General features: G+C 39.3%; 2 protein-coding genes across 2 annotated transcripts; one reads left to right on the forward strand and one right to left on the reverse strand.

Moving 5' to 3' along the window:
• Positions 1-744: 744 nt before the first annotated feature.
• On the reverse strand, positions 745-11,015 carry lrwd1 (leucine-rich repeats and WD repeat domain containing 1). The gene is made up of 16 exons (XM_005916104.2): positions 10,962-11,015; positions 10,022-10,108; positions 9,298-9,532; positions 8,180-8,299; positions 7,818-7,964; positions 7,641-7,733; positions 7,085-7,462; positions 6,446-6,560; positions 6,196-6,302; positions 5,835-6,045; positions 5,207-5,279; positions 4,859-5,002; positions 4,586-4,689; positions 4,071-4,232; positions 3,386-3,495; positions 745-2,421 (listed from the first exon to the last, which is right to left on the reverse strand). Exons 2-16 carry the CDS (start codon positions 10,099-10,101, stop codon positions 2,269-2,271), a joined length of 2,232 nt encoding a protein of 743 aa, XP_005916166.1. The 5' UTR covers positions 10,102-10,108; positions 10,962-11,015; the 3' UTR covers positions 745-2,268.
• Positions 11,016-11,987: 972 nt separating this feature from the next.
• On the forward strand, positions 11,988-15,516 carry alkbh4 (alkB homolog 4, lysine demthylase). The gene is made up of 3 exons (XM_005916106.3): positions 11,988-12,131; positions 12,439-12,627; positions 14,023-15,516. Exons 1-3 carry the CDS (start codon positions 12,015-12,017, stop codon positions 14,542-14,544), a joined length of 828 nt encoding a protein of 275 aa, XP_005916168.1. The 5' UTR covers positions 11,988-12,014; the 3' UTR covers positions 14,545-15,516.
• The last annotated feature ends 609 nt before the right edge of the window (positions 15,517-16,125 follow it).

Raw genomic sequence — 16,125 nt, forward strand, 5'->3', positions numbered from 1 at the left:
AAGCCCCCTGACAACCCTGGGATCTTAGGATACATAGATCCCAGAAAATAGCTTCCTCCAAACGGTAGATCGCTTCTTCCTTAGAGATAGGGTGAGGAGTTAATAAGTAATTTGGGAGGGAGTCCCAAATGAGTTTTCCAGGAATGTCCTAACAGAAGGAGGGCCGAAAATAGGTGTCACAGGATAGGTGTTAGAAAATGAAATGATGAATAATAAAGAATGATGTGTCATCATTGTGTAGATTTTTTTCAAACCACTGGTGAGAGGGCACTTCTTAATACCTGCTATATTTCAATGTTAGGAAGATGACTAGGGCAGAAACACTGAAGGTGAAGAGAAAGACTCAGTCTTGTTTTGCACTCATATAGCCTTACATGAAGTGTGGTTGAATTAATACAAAAGTGCATTCTTTCTAAACTGTTAACAAAGGGACTCTGCTGACCTATGAAGACAAAACAGGACAAAAGTCTGAGGTAAAAGTTTGGACATCCTGCATGGTTGGATAACCTGCTCAGTAAAACTTGTTTGGGGAAGTTTTTTTTTTGTAGCAGCAAGTCTTTTGATTCTTGTGTAGAGAATTTACAGCCATCCCTGCCAAAGCCTTGGGTTCCCAGGAGTCTCAGAACACCTTTAGGAGATTTCCTATTATTGTTTAGGTTTGTGGACCGGGAGAGTCACGTTAAAACCTTCATCTTACACTTTCTGAGCAGGTCCATTGTAGATTTTTCATAGTTTTGGAACATTTTCTTCTTGAAGCATTCTTCTTTTCATCTTTGTCTTTTACAAATACTTCAATGTTTACTCCTGGAAATCATTTGTGTAATTGAATCCATTCTTCCTTGTAGCACCAAAGTACTCCCAGTAAAATAAGCTGAGTGGTTCTTTTCATCTAATTTTTGAACCCCTTTTCCAAACATATGATTCTGTAATGAAATCTTCTGTTTTTATTGTTTGTTTTTTAAGCATATACATTACTGGGCACAGTGGGTAGCAAGCACCCTTCAAGTAAATTCCTTCCAAAGAATGTAGTCTGTGTTTTCAGAGCTAAGGAAAAAACAATCATGCCAGCCACCAAGTGGTTAAAATGAGAATAGTCAATACCAGGTACAACAGAACAACCTGTTTACATCTTTGCTGTACTTCTTAAGAATTCAGACATTTGATTCAACAACAGAATACACTTAAAAGCCAAAAGCAGTTAGAAGCAAGCTAAAAACTTCTTTAATTAAATAGAAAAACAGTTCACTTTCTGCTTTAAAGCATAAAAACACAATAAGCACACCGACATGAGAAGTATTCAGAAAAGTAAATGTTTTCAGCAGTTTCACTCTTCAGTGTTATCTGATCATTAAAAAGTAGCACGGGAAAATAAAAGCCTCAATCATTCACATTCAAAAACTATACTTATCAACAAAGCATATATTTCAAAAAAAGAAACGAGCCGCAGACTCTGCCGGCTTAAATCTGAATGAACCAATTTAATGTGAAACATGAAGTTTGTTACAGTGAAAATGTGGATAAACCGTAGCCCTTAAAACATCCTGCAGACACTGAGCAGTCTTATTATGTGGAGTCACAATCTGCTGTGTGCTAGGACTACTTTTTCTGCAAAAACCAGGTCCTTACTGGTGGAAACAAGGGTGATGGAGGGGTGAGACCTTACCACAACACATCATTAAAGTTAGGAATAATTCTTTGACACGAACTCGTGACCGTTCTGACATTACACACAGATCTGCTAAAAAAAGTTTAACAAAGCTTTAACTAATTCAAGTTAAACTTAAACCAGCTAAATGGCTTTGTTAATGTTGGGCTCGCTTGTACTTTTACACTGAAGTAAACTTTGCACATCCAAACTGTGAAACTGTGCCAGGGAGTAGAAACAAGAAAACAAATTCAGTCATCAGCTGAATTTTGAAGTCCACGGTTGATTATTGTAACCATGTAGATCTAAATGGAGCCGTTTCTGTCCATTCTGGACAAATCAACGGATAATTCTGTCACAGTCAAAGTCACCTAGCTGTGATCGCCTATAACTCATAACAGCAGCAACTTTAAGTAAAAACAAAAACATCTGAAAATTACAGTTTTATGTTTAAACTCCACATAATACATTATTGTGTAAAAAAAGTAGCAGAGTTCTTTTGTTCTTCAGTCTGTGATGCTTTTAGATGCTGATGTAGCATCAACACTCGCAAATTATGAATGTGCACATTTTCAGTAATGGGGCACACTCAGATTCTTTATGGCTGTGCAGTCCATGGTTGCTCAGGGCGACTCCTCCCTCTTCCACACTATCACCATATTCTTGTCACTAAGGGCAACTAGATAGCGTAGCTCAGGGTCCATGGCTACGCTGTTGATGGAGGGGCCTTCTACCTTGCCGTGGCCGTTCTTAACTGGGGTCGGCCACTCCAACACCTGCCAAAAACAAACAACATGTTAGTGCTGAGTGGAGAGAAAAGCGAAATGCATCTGAAGTTTAGTCTCATTACACGCGGCCGACGTGAAGCTTCGGAAGTCTCAAATCACTAGTCTTTACATTTCATGTGCAGGCGGAAAGAGGCAAGCAAACTGAGCTCTCTTTAAAGAGTGAAGATGGAGAGTGACATTTATTTCATTGAAATATAGGTTTAAAATGTCTCCATCCTTTACGTTATCTTAATGGCCTGCACAGGCACTCCTGTGCACGATAATCCTGTGTTTATACGTGAGAGCTGGTCATTGTGTAATCTTCCAAAATGAAACAAAAATCAACTACACAGCTCAGATCTCTCATATTTATGGTGGTTGCACACATCTGTTATCAGAGATGCAGACAAAATCTGAGGAAATTATGCTGAAGCTAAAATAATACTTGAATGGCCCGTGTTTATCTATTGTAAGCTTCCTGTGTGCATTCCTGTGCACGTGTATTTCTCTAGGAACAACACAGTTAACTGCTTCTGCAAATTTAAATGTCTTGTGAGTGCGAGACAAAAAAACTCTCTCTTTACGGGACTTCATTGGATTCACACATGAAGGACAATGTTTCAGCCCAGTGCTGAGATCTGGGTATGTTGTGACATCACCAGAAATCCAGCTGGAAAACAAACAAGTGGGCGGATGAAGCTCCATGTGTTTTCACTTTTCAGAGCTAAGATTGTGAAACAACTTTAATAAGACATAAAAGTAAAAGAGAGCAAAAACAAGGACAACTAAGGAAAGTATAACTGATGATTAGGATAACGTTCACTAATCTGAGAGTTTGTTTTGTCTGACTGCAACTACCTCCCAGACTCATTTAATAGACTCATTTTTAGAAAAAAAAAAAGAACAAAAAAACAATCGATATTTCTCTAAACAAGAATCATAAGAGAAAGCTACTGTCTGAAATTACAGATACCTCAGTGGGCAGTATGGGTTTCCCAGTGTGGAAGCTGTTTTTCTGGAGGTTGGGGATGTGGTATGTCCATATCTTGCCTTTGTCATCACCGCACACCATGTAGGCTTGACCTAATGATAGGAATGAGAACACAGAAAAGTACACGTGGTGAGTATCTGTGATGTTCTTGGTCTAAGCACTAAAGTAGTTTTTCACAAGTTACTACCAGGAACCTTTAAATGACCTTTAAAGTCCTTCAGGTCATTAGCTGTCTGCATTTCAAGATCTTCTAAATTAGTTCACAGCATAGAGTGATTGAGTTACATCAGCTGTCCTCTCTGTTGTTTCAGAGCTGCAGGTCTGAGTGTGTGGCTTCAGTGGAGGTGTGCACTCATCTATTTGTGCTTTAGAATGTTTTATTTATCTGATTCACCACAATCTGGAGGGTTAAAATCATAACCCTGGAACGTAATTTAGATTGTAAAGTGAAAACATCCAGTTCTACAGTAAAGCCGACAGTCAGGGCAACTATGGAGTGGCTTCAGACCCAGTCTGGACTGTCCTTTTGTGTCCCAGCTCCCAAAATATCTGTGGTGACCGGAAGATGGCAGTTAATGAGCTTACTGCCCTTGTCTACACTGATGATGACCTGAAATAACGACTGAATGTTAAATGCATCAGAACTGACGAGATGAGGTGAACTTACCAGGACAGGTGTTGAGAGCCAGGTAGGGAATCTGAGTGTTGGTCCACTGCAGCTCAGCCAGAACCACAGCACACACTGCTTTGCTCTTCTTGTCAGGCCGCTGAACCTTGGTCCTGCTCCAGCTCCACAGGTAAATGCAACCATACAGGTAGTTCTTGGATGCTATCATAATTGACCGAGCGCGCAAAGATTAGGAAAAAAAATGAGAAAAGGGAAGTCAGGAATAGGAATAAGCAGGAGATTTTAAGCTAGACAATTTTATTTATGTAGCACCAATTTACAACAGAAGTCACCTCAAGGCGATTGATATTGTACAGTGAGACTATGACGCTACAGAGTGCCAGAGTCAGATCCTCAAACTTAAATGAAGTCAGGACCAACCTGGACTGACTGCCAACGCCAAGCATCGCTGAAAGGTCTAATTATATCCAGCATGAGTCAATGTTTCCAGCTCAGAGTGGCATGTGTTTAAAGGCACTGTAAATAAAACTACAGTGGTATTGTGGTACACTTACCCACTATGTCATCATTAAGAAAACTCAGGCCGTCCACCGTGTGGTAGTCATGGTCTTTGTCTTCCTTCTTGTATATGGGGAAAGTTATCTCCATTTCTTTTGACCTACCAAGGAGATAAAAACAAAAACACTGCAATTGTTTCTGGGTGGGCCACATATGTATTCATAGTTTTCTCATTAAAACATCAGTGAACAGATATAGTGAGCCAGTATAGTCTAGGTCACTGACTGTCACCAGAATAAAAGGTAGACTGGGAGAGACTCAAATCTCACCTCTTACTGGTGTTGTTGGCACCGAGCTGTGTGTTGTAGCAGTGCAAGCCGTCCTCACAGGCAGTCAGTAGGTGTGCACTGGGAGCAGTGGGGGGCAAGCAGATGTGTAGAGGGGTGGTACCGATTTCCAATACCAGCAGCTGACTGGAGGGTCAAACAGCAAATTTTCAACATCACAGTCTGAACCTTTCATCTTAATGGCAATGGTAGCAGTTTGAAAAAACATAAAAAATATATTTAAAAATGTATTATTGATAAACAGTTATATATTTTAGAAAAGTCAGTACAACAGATGTGATCTGCTAAAGAAATTGCATCGCAAACACTTTTCCTGGCAGAAAGACTCACACAACTTTGAAGTTGTACTGGCTGTCCACCCCGCCGATATCCCACATCAAGATCTTGTTGTCGTACGATCCCGCTACAAGACAGAGAAGTTGAGGCGGTGTTACTTTACAAGTAACCCACTTTAAACATGAGCAAATCAAACTATGTAAAGCCCACTACTCTAACAGGTGAGCAAATTATTGCTAAAGCAATATCAGTGAGATGTGAGGACTTAAGAGCAGGCATAGCTAAGAATACAACTAGAACATAGAGACAGGAGTGTCACTTTCCATAGCCAACTGTTTACAAACGGCATCAGATCCCTAAAACCTTAAAAAATATATCTAACAGAGAGAAAAACATGAGCAGAAAACGGTCCAGCAAACATTCAAAGAGGTGGTAATAATTCCTAACTGGACAATTACACTACATCAGATCACAGCTGAAGCAGAGGTTGATATGTAAACAATGGTAAATGATTACAACAGACATGGGTAATCACCTCGCTATTCATTTGTTTTCTCTTTAGAAGTTTAAGCCTGACAAAAGATTTATTTACAAACCATCTGATTCTCTGTCAGAACTTTAAACTCCCAATTTTTATCCATACTCGCTATTATGGTTTGAGTTTGTGTAATTAATTACTCACTGAAAAGGAAGCTTCCCTGGTGGTGGTTAAATCGGAGGACAGACAGCGCCTTTCGGCTGGCTCTGAACTCTCCGTAGGCCACGTTGTTTCTGGGATGAATCAGTTTGACTATCCCTCTCTTCCCACCGGCTGCAAGAATGCTGCAGTGCTGCGCTGAAGCATTGCCTCCTCTGGACATCAGCACTGTAGTCCAGGCAAGGGAGAAGAACTCCTGGTGTAAAGGAAAGCAACAGACAGAGAGCTTTATTGTTTTCTTGCCATTATGAACCAAGTATCCTACGAGTCTGAGCAAAAGACAGAGAGAAAATTCAGGTTTTTAAAGCCTAACTACTGCAGACTAATCCGAATAAATGGAGCATACCTCCCCGGGAACTTTGTACTTCTTCATCACCATCCCCATTTCACAGTCAATCAAACAGATAGAGTCTCCTCCACAAGTAGCGACCAAACGACTTCCTCCAGCGTTGCCTGTTAATAAAGATAAAAAGCCTGAGTTTAATCCCACATTTACAAAAAACAACAACTTTCAAATCTCTTTCGTCTAATCCTTAAAGCTTTGTTTGACTTGGAGATGCCCTGCAACTGTTTTTCAACGTGTATTCAAACAATACCAGCAGAATCAGGCAGTGGCTGGAAAGCACAGGCCCACAGCTGGGTGGAGAAGTCCTCTAAGCTGTCCTGTTTGCTGTGGCACTGAAGAACATGGAGCGGCTTGAGATGCACCGGCTGTTGGAGGAAGGAATCGTGAGATGGAGAAGGGAGATAGGGGGAGAAACTTTAATGAAGGCACAATCTGATGATACCTATAGTGATGCTACCAATACTGATGCACACAAAGCTCGAGCAAAAAAAAAAAAAAGAAAAAAAAGTGGGGGGTTCACAGCTATTTTGACAATAAACCAGGTTATTAGACAAAAGAAAAGACCTGCTGGAGCTAAATGAAAAATTAAAGAAGAGCCAAATTACTAAAATTCATCAAGAGGGGACATATGTTCTGTACCAGCTGCCAGATGTACAAGTCTGCATGGAAACACAGACTAATACTGCCACCTACTGGCTGTCTCAAGATACATTTTGACTTCAGGTATGTTTTTACCTTTTTTTTTTTTTGTTAGATCTTTTGTCTTGGGAATTCAGGCAGATCAATTTTCCAGTGATCAATGGCATTGGCAGCAAATTTCCTGAGAATCTGACTGGCCAGACTAAAATTTAAATGACTGCATTTAGCAAAGAAGGTATATTTCCCTTACCTGTGTGTCGCTGCGAATTTCTACTGTTTGCAGCATGTCAGCATCTCTCCGTGAATCCTTTTTGCCCAAACTTTCCTTCCGTTTCTTCTGAGCATCATCCTCGCTGGTTTGCTGCTCTTGAAAACTTCTCTTGGGTCTCTCTGATTTCCTCTCTCCCCTGCTCGGGGTAATGGGAGGCTGACTTGTTTTGCTGGGGACATTCCTGATTGTGTCGATTGGATCTTGTGTCTGAGGCTTGAGGCGGAATCTCGACTGGCGTGGACTGTCTTCGGCTGCAGAGGCTGCGGGATCTGTGCGAGGCTTTTTGTGAGGCCTCAGTCTTATGCTGGTGTCTATAACTGATTCAGTTTGTTTCCTCTTCGCAGGCTTCGAGACATCCTGTGTAAGACAAAGCCACTGTATGAACTTTAAATCTTCTAACATCATCATCAGCTGACTACAGAACTTTGGATATAAAAGCATATTCTGGACTAAAGCAGAGACACTAAGTAGGAAGCTGCTGATCTCTGGTGCAACTTCATTAATGCAGCAATATTTAGTGCACACAATGACTCACAGAGTTATTTTGACTGCCTGTAGTCTCCACGCTATCAACTTCTTTCTTCGGTTCTGTCAGTGAGAGAAGATACTCCTTAGCTAATATCCCCACCTAGGATCCAAAGGAGACAAAGAAGAAGTTATTAAATGTAACAGAAAGCAGCCAAAAACAAGTGCTAAAGCACTCTAAACTTACCCTCCACCTGGTGAAGGCACTGACTGAATTGGGCCCAAATTTAACTTGATAAGAAGCAGTGCTGACAAACTTGCTCTCCAAGGCATCTATTTTCTCTGCTGTGATGGGATCAGGGAGGCAGAAGCTATTCTCCCAAAGAGCAGCAATCTAAAATAAACAGCAATAGTTAGGACAGCGATTCCAGGCTACGTGATGAAACGATGACGCATTGCCACATCTGGGCCAGAAGTATTTTTTTTTTCCAAAACAACAGCTGCTAAAAATCATTTTTTGATACATGTTATGACTTTGTACAGTATCAAATGCAGGAACATTAACACCAACACCATGAAGTAGAGCAAAATAAGATATTAGTTCCATACCCTGGTCCTCAGATTATCACTGTAGACATAACGCAAGTGGTTGGCATAAGTACTGACATCTTTACCGTTGTAAAACCTCAGATTGGGCAGCAACACCATCAGCTTGTAAGTGTCACTCACCTGATAACCAAAAGAAACGTTAACAATTAAGTCAGTGTGGCGGCATTTTATGATGAAGGGACCTAAAAAAGCAGTCTCTCTGTGAACACTTTCCTTTCAAACATACTGTACATTTGATGTGACTGTGCAAATGTGGAAGACACTGGAGATCACAGCAAAAAAGGAAATGAGTTTAATTCCTCCATTATTTGAAGTTCAGTGAATGATTTATACTTCAGAATTATTATGTAATTACTCATTCTGATCACTGAGCTGACAAAGATCATATATATTTGTTGTGTGCCAGCTATTCGATCTTGTTTATGAGTGGCAGCCAATCAGAAGCAAAGGATGAAAATGAGCGGAAACCATTTCTAAAAGAATTTCTCTGCTAATAATACAGTTTTCATTGGGGCACTGGGATAATAAGAATGCAGGGATGTGTTTTGCTTTATCATATGCATCACCTAGAAAAACAACCAGATCCTACAGAGGAGCAAGGATTTCCTTATTTCCATTTATCGTCTGCAGGATAGTGGGGGCTGAAACTGTGTCTCTTTCACAGTGGGGGGAAAAGGCTGGACAACAGTCTATCTTAGAGTTGACACAAAAAAAGAGCCATTCACACCTACAGGACTTCATTTCACATCATCAGCATGTGTTTGCATTGCAGGAGGAAACCCTTAAGACAGAATACACAAACTCAGCAGACAAAGGCCTGAGCTGGCTGAGGGAGTCAAACACATGAATATTTTATTGTCATGACAACTGATGCAGGGTGCTCCCTTGCAATGCTAACACTAATAATCAGCCGATATGATCATTCAGCAATGTGGCCTGCCTCAAATATTTCTCCATGAGCCAAGCCAGACAGCAGTAGGTGTAGATGTATGTGATTTTATGAAATACTGATGACAAGTGTCAGTTATAACCTGTTCATGTATTTGCCATTTGTGCTGTAGCTGCAAAGAGTGACACTAAAACAGGAGTGTAAGGAGAAAACAAAGCTATGTGCTCACAGTGATGTAGAGGTTGCCATCCATCCTCAGCTCTTCTACGTTGCTTAGCGAGTCCAGAGTGGTAACGTCCTCGATCTGGTTGTCGCTCAGGTCCAGGAAACGAAGAGCAGGAAGCTCCAGGTTCTTGGGAAACTCCTGCAGCATGTTTCCAGAAAGATCCAACTTCTCCAGAGACTGGAGACGGGACAGCAGCTTGACAGGTAGATCCTGAAGCTTCAACCTCATCTTAGACAGGCTGAAACACAAAGAGCACCAAAGTTAGTGTTTCCATGGGGTATGAAATAAAATTATATACGACACAGTTTAGTGATTATAGTATTACATCTATAATCATTTATTTAAATCTTATTGCATACACACAAATATCACAAAAGTATAAAAATATTTCCATTAATTCAATGTTTTATTCCAGTTTTTAAATAGCTAACTGGAAAATGTCTTTGACTATTAGGGCCTTAGCTGTTTATGTGCACTCAGCATTGGTATAAATGTCATGGTCATTTAGGGCTTCATAATTTCCAGGGTGGAATGAATGGATACATTTTAATTACTTTAAAAAAAACAAGAATCATCATAAAAATACCATGACAATCATGCCCATGATGAGTGGATGTAAACTTGTCACCACAACTGTAACTAAGCATTACCAGTTTACTTCAGTGCAACTTTAACAGCAAGACACCTACAGAGCATAATAAGAAGAATAAGAATAAGAAGTCCTTACTTCAAAGTCATGATTTGCTCCAGTTTGTTGGCTTTTGGAGAGGCTTTCTCCAGTAAAAGTTTCTCAGTGATGTTTTCCATCGCTTATCTGCAGGAAGAAGCACAATTCAGGAGTGAAGATGGCAAACTGAAGATAGGGCTGAGATAAGTGTCCTCCTAGTTTGTTTATATTGTCAATCCTGTTCTAATCACACAACCAGAGCACCGCCCACATGGCCAAAACAAACTGACTACATCAAGGACTGAAACTCCGTAAAAGCCCTTTTTAAAAATATAATTAGATACAAACAATAGGGTAAGGTCTGTAACTGCTTTAGAAGGCCTGATTAGTAATCAACACCACTGATCAGCCTCGAGAACAATGAAAATTCCTGTGGATGAGAAACGCTGTAGTACAGACAAAGACTTAGAAAAGTAGATTTGTGTTTAATATTATTACACAGATATTGTTTACAACTGAGCTTGTTCCACTTGTTTTAGCTGATCTAATTACTCTTTTTTGGCATTTTTTCCATTTAGCAATTAAAATCCCCTCTAGCTCCTCAGCATGATGAATCTGTTAAAGAAATGGAAGATTTCCTCCAAAAACAGTTTACAATAAATTAGCGGCTATTCAACAATAACAGGCTAAATGCGATTGCATAACGCGCTATCCTTTAAGTAACGTTATCATAACGTCTATATAGAGATCCATACATACTAAGGTGAGGAAGGATATTTCACTTAAAGAAGATGAGAAAGTGTTATATGAGAATAAGTTTGAGTTTCTTCTAGCTAACCACGTTGCAGTGCCGACAGCCGTATATATCTCTATATATTTAAATTTCTTGGCAACAAACACAAATAACAATTATTGACTTAATTAGAGCAAGCGTTAGTGGTTTTGATTTTATTATTAAACAACTTAAAACTTGCCAATATCTGTGATTAATATCACTTACCAAATACACTTGAGCGAACTCAAAACACTCTTGCCGAAACCGAGCTTTCCCGGGGAAATGTTACGTATATCCGGTGGGCGTGGTTTAAAGACGAGATTGTTTTTACAGCCTGGGTTTTGCCTGCCAGGCACTAACCTTAACCCTATGACAATTGTACAATAACTTCGTTTTTATTAATATGATTCTTTTTCATTTACGTTAAGCACATTGAGTTTAAGTGTAATTAAAAGTGCTGTATAAATTAAATTGACATTGATTTGAAATTACGTTATTTTAAGTTCTTTGGATCACAAAGAAATGAAATACTATTGACATTTCATTCCAAAAAGCCATCATCTGAATATTTTCTGCTTTTGTATAGTTCCAATGTGATAAAACAAAAAAGGTAAAATTCATGTCATTTTTGAATGATTCAGTTGAAGTTGTGCCGTTAATCACCACTCAGAACATTTTCAGGATGTGGTTCAAAAGAAAGGGTCTAGAACTGAAGAGTAGATTATGCTGTCTGTAGCCCCTGAAATGCATTCATTCTGGCACTCCCAGTTTAGAGCAATGAACAATGAAGACTTTAACAGAACGGCAAGGAGGGGCAAGAGGTCTAGGCAGGGTGGCACTGAAGTATATGAAAATCTCCTATATGTAAACGGAGTCAACAAAATATCCACAAAAACACTTTAAAATTATTTATTGTACCATTATCTATTCTAAGAAAACAAAGGCAATAAGAGGCTTTTGGACAAACAAGCAAATAGTTTTTACAAGTATTTTAAGGACATAAAAGTTGGGGGGCAGATTTTTAAGGCAGTCACTCCCGACATTTACCCTTATATCACGATCAACAATCTATATATATATGAATAAATATATGTGTGTGTGTGTGTGTGTGTGTGTGTGTGTATTTTTTATATTCAGTAATTTGTTTTCTTATTTGCATCCTCTTTTAGCTTTGGTTGGATAATTCTCAAACCCTGAAAATACCCGCATTCTCCGCTAGGTGTCGATAAAAAATGTTTTCGTTTGCTGCCTCTTCCTGACACAAGAAGAAGATGCAGGATGATGGCTCCCGACACCAGTGACGATGTGCCTTCATGCGCTTGTAAAGGTGTCCGCCGGTGTCTCGTTTGCGAAGGGTTGAAAGAGAAAGTACAACCGGAGGCGAGTGAATCAAAGGTACTGTTTTCCAACAGAAAACTTATATATTGTGTTTATAACAGTAAAAAAATAAAAATAAAAAATCAAATACTGCTAACAGCAGCGCACACACAACAAGCTATGGGTGCCCTCTGAGGACATTCCATCCTTATTAAAGGGATATTACTGCGGTTATAAATGTGTGCCAACAGCGTTTGTCATTATAACAAAAAGGCATTCACTACAAACTGTCACTTTCATCGCCAAAATAATAATAATTCTAGGAATACATTTGCGTTACTGTATAAATAACGATGTTTTTCTATTTATCTATCTTTCTGTGAAGATTGTCCATCATTTCCTCTACGATCCTCAGTCGAGGCTCGCTGTTGGAAAAGATGCCCAGGCTGCATCCTTCCCCTTTTCTGGGGTCTTTCTGTGGGAGAACTTCATATCAGAAGAGGAAGAGAAGGAGCTCATATGTGCGATGGACCAGGATGTGTGGAAGGAGTCGCAGTCCGGTCGAAGAAAACAGGTTAGCATGTTATCAAATAAAAACAGACAAAACATTTTTGTTTAGACTATGATTTATAGAAGCGATTATCAGGGCTGTAAAGTCAATATAAGTGCCAGTCCGAGTTTACTCAGGTCATCAACAGTGATTCACAGAGAGTTTGAGTCATACTTATCCATGCTGCCTTCAACACTGTTGATTGTTGATCGTGATATTTTAATTCAAAGGCTTCATGATTCAGTTGGTTTAACTCGTCAGTTTCTCGATTGGGTTTCATCATGACTAAAGGGTAAATGTTTCTTTGTGTCAGTTAATATTTTTAGAACTGCAGAAATAAACATTCCGTCAGTGGTTACTTTTTAACCTTATCATCTAACTCACAGGTGTCGAACTCCAGGCCTCGAGGGCCGGTGTCCTGCAGGTTTTAGATGTGTCCTTGATCCAACACAGCTGATTTAAATGGCTAAATTACCTCCTCAACATGTCTTGAAGTTCTCCAGAGGCCTGGTAATGAACTGATCACTTGATTCAGGTGTGTTGACCCAGAGTGAGATCTAAAACCTGCAGGACACCGGCCCCCGAGGCCTGGAGTTCGACACCTCTGAAACCTGTTCACAAATTATGAAGCTACGTTGATGACATTAACTTGTGGATGTCTAGAATCTTTCTAGAAATGAATAGAGACAAGATAGAAAAATCCAAAAAAGTCAGAGAGAGAGAAAATTTGTTCATATTTATTATCCCTTTCTCTGAAACACAATGAACAAGTCAGGCACTTTGGCATCATTTTGGACTGTGGTCTCAGTTTTGATAATCATATTAATAAAATAACCAGAATTGCTTTCTGCTACTTAAAAATGTATAGGTTAGAAAATTCTTATCTTAAACTGACTCTGAAATTGGGCCATGCTTTCAGATCAAGCAGGTTAGATTACTGTAACACTCTTATTCTGTGGGTGGGACATGAGATGAATCACTACTGTGTATGTGTTTTATTGCCTTTAAATGTTGTAGAGCTACATAGCTTTTTTTTTTTTTACCTTTTATGGTAAGCATACTAAGTGTACCCATAATAAAATGTGCTATATAGATCAGAATCAGAATCAGAATCAGAATACTTTATTAATCCCTGGGGGAAATTATTTTTTGTTACAGTGCTCCATTTTAAACCAACATTAAGACAAGACAGACAATACACTAACTAAGAATAGTACAATATATACATATATACACATACATACTTCACTCATAAATAAATAGTTGGAAAAGAAACATGTGTAGTTGTAGCAGCAAACAGTGTGTTAAGTGGATGCGTTGTACAGGGAGATGGCCACAGGCAGGAATGATTGTAACATTGATAACATTGTTGTCAATTCTATTTGATATATGTAGTATGGAAAGTGTGTGTTGTTGCAGGACTTTGGCCCGAAGGTGAACTTCAAGAAAAAGAAAGTGCGTGTGGGTGGCTTCAGTGGACTCCCTGCTTTGAGCCATAAACTTGTGCTTCGGATGTATCAGGAATCAACTCTAGCTGGCTTCCAGCCAGTGGAGCAGTGCAACTTGGATTATCATCCTGAGCGAGGTGCAGCCATTGATCCACACTTAGACGATTCTTGGCTATGGGGGGAGCGCTTAGTCACCATTAACATGTTGTCAGACACTACACTCACCATGTCTCTGGAGCTGGGCCTGCCAGAGCTGGGACTAACAGGGGAGGTCCATGTAGCTGTGCACCTTCCTCGCAGATGTTTAGTAGTTTTATACGGCGAGGCACGGCATATATGGAAACACGCCATTCACAGGAAGGACATTCATATACGTAGAGTCTGCAGCACCTACAGAGAGCTATCTGCAGAGTTCCTGCCTGGAGGGCAGCAGGCAGACCTCGGAGCCCAGCTGTTGAATATCGCCTTGAACTTCCAAGGCTCTCCGGTTTAATCTAATTTGATGGATCCAGAGGGAGCTGCAATCTAAATCACTTGGACTTGTCTTAAACTGTGAAGATGTGTCCTTTAGGCACCCTAGGGCTTGTTTGCTGGATCTGTGCCAGCTCCCCAAACAGTGAGCAGTGCTCACGAGGCTTGTGTGCATTAATTAGTTGAACATCTGCTTTGCTGCGAAGCCAAGATGAAGTCAAATTGCTTTGGAAAAAATGTTGGGGAGAAATTGTTTTAAAATAGCTGCAATGTCATTATTTTATTCCACCACAAACTTCAATTTTCTTTTTGTTTTATGACAAATGGAGAGAAAATATACATACACACTTATTTAGTGTTTGGATGATGGCGAGCACAGCCTTACACATCTCTTTAATGGTTCAAATCTGGTGAATGTTATGGCCAGAGTAGATACCTTAATAATAATAATAATTTAGTAAGCTTGATTATTTTTATTGTGTCAAAATAATTTTAAATATGGCCTTTAAAGTGAATTGTTGCACTGAATTGCATTTCTGTCTCTGTCATTCTTGGAAATAGATGGTCTCAAATTACAGATGTTTAAAAGTGGAAGCTTTTATTGACACATATAAATGTGTGTGTGTGTAGAGAGAGACTGACACAAACCTAATCTTTGACGTTGTGATGATAAGGACAAATCTTTGATGACAAGCTGAATAGAGAATTATATACTTGTTGGAATTGAAGCTTTTTTTTTTCTCCTTCAGAACTGCAGTTGTAATTGTTAAGATAAACATTTAACAGTAAAGTATGACAAAAACAAATCTGATTTCAAAAGTGAATCAAAAGATCTGTCACCTGAAACAATCATGTGCAGCAGCTGCCCTTTAATATCTGGCTTTGTTGAATCAGCAGTGGCTGCGAGTCATTGTTCTGAAACCCAGTTTGTCCAGTTCCCGATGAGTTCTCAGACACAGAGTGAGAACTACAAACAGGATGTGGCCCGCACACTCAAAACTAACTGCCTTTACAAAGTTTTTGTGTTCAAGTCATTTTTCTTGAAGTCATTGTCTATTTAAAAGAAACAGGAAATGTGCAATGGTGTCAAAGCTTTTATTTTTCAGTTCTCTAAATGTGTTTTTGAGGTTGCTGCCGTTATCCACACATTTAGCTTCAGTGGTCACAGATGTCTGTATTCACAACACGTCTCCGGTTCATCCAGCTGGCAACATATGAATTTGATTAAGGACTACAAACACGAAGACAAAACCTTTATTGTTACTGTGTTCAGGATGTAGAGGGATTGGGAGTGCCGCTGCTGCTTAGTGATTTACTTTGTGATATTTAAAGGAAAAAAAAAATTATATTGTAAAAGAGATAACTTTTCAATAAAAAGCCAGGGTCAAATGAATTATTGTCTTCTGTATTTCCTGAATAGAGTGTTATTTCTGCTGGGGTTTGGAGCAATTTCTAATAACATTTTTCATGTTGGGGGAAATGAATTATCACTGGAGAGATTACTTTACTAAATAATACATTTTTAAAAGAAAGCAGTTAAAGTTATGGATTTCTTTTTGCAGCTCATGAGTCCTTTGAAATCACTTGTAAGCTCAGTATTTTT

The sequence above is a fragment of the Haplochromis burtoni genome, unplaced genomic scaffold, assembly GCF_018398535.1.
Source record: "Haplochromis burtoni strain Fernald_Lab_line unplaced genomic scaffold, NCSU_Asbu1 Contig_17, whole genome shotgun sequence".
Lineage (NCBI taxonomy): Eukaryota > Metazoa > Chordata > Actinopteri > Cichliformes > Cichlidae > Haplochromis > Haplochromis burtoni.

What these genes read in the sequence shown, in the direction of transcription:
- lrwd1 (XM_005916104.2), bottom strand. Translation starts at nt 10,101, where the DNA reads ATGGAAAACATCACTGAGAAACTTTTACTGGAGAAAGCCTCTCCAAAA. An exon ending in AGTACAAAGTTCCCGGGGAG is followed by an intron (nt 6,046 to 6,195) that starts GTATGCTCCATT and finishes CCTTTACACCAG; the next exon opens with GAGTTCTTCTCCCTTGCCTG. An exon ending in TCTTAATGATGACATAGTGG is followed by an intron (nt 4,233 to 4,585) that starts GTAAGTGTACCA and finishes CAATTATGATAG; the next exon opens with CATCCAAGAACTACCTGTAT.
- alkbh4 (XM_005916106.3), top strand. Translation starts at nt 12,015, where the DNA reads ATGATGGCTCCCGACACCAGTGACGATGTGCCTTCATGCGCTTGTAAA. An exon ending in CGGAGGCGAGTGAATCAAAG is followed by an intron (nt 12,132 to 12,438) that starts GTACTGTTTTCC and finishes CTTTCTGTGAAG; the next exon opens with ATTGTCCATCATTTCCTCTA. An exon ending in AGTCCGGTCGAAGAAAACAG is followed by an intron (nt 12,628 to 14,022) that starts GTTAGCATGTTA and finishes GTGTTGTTGCAG; the next exon opens with GACTTTGGCCCGAAGGTGAA.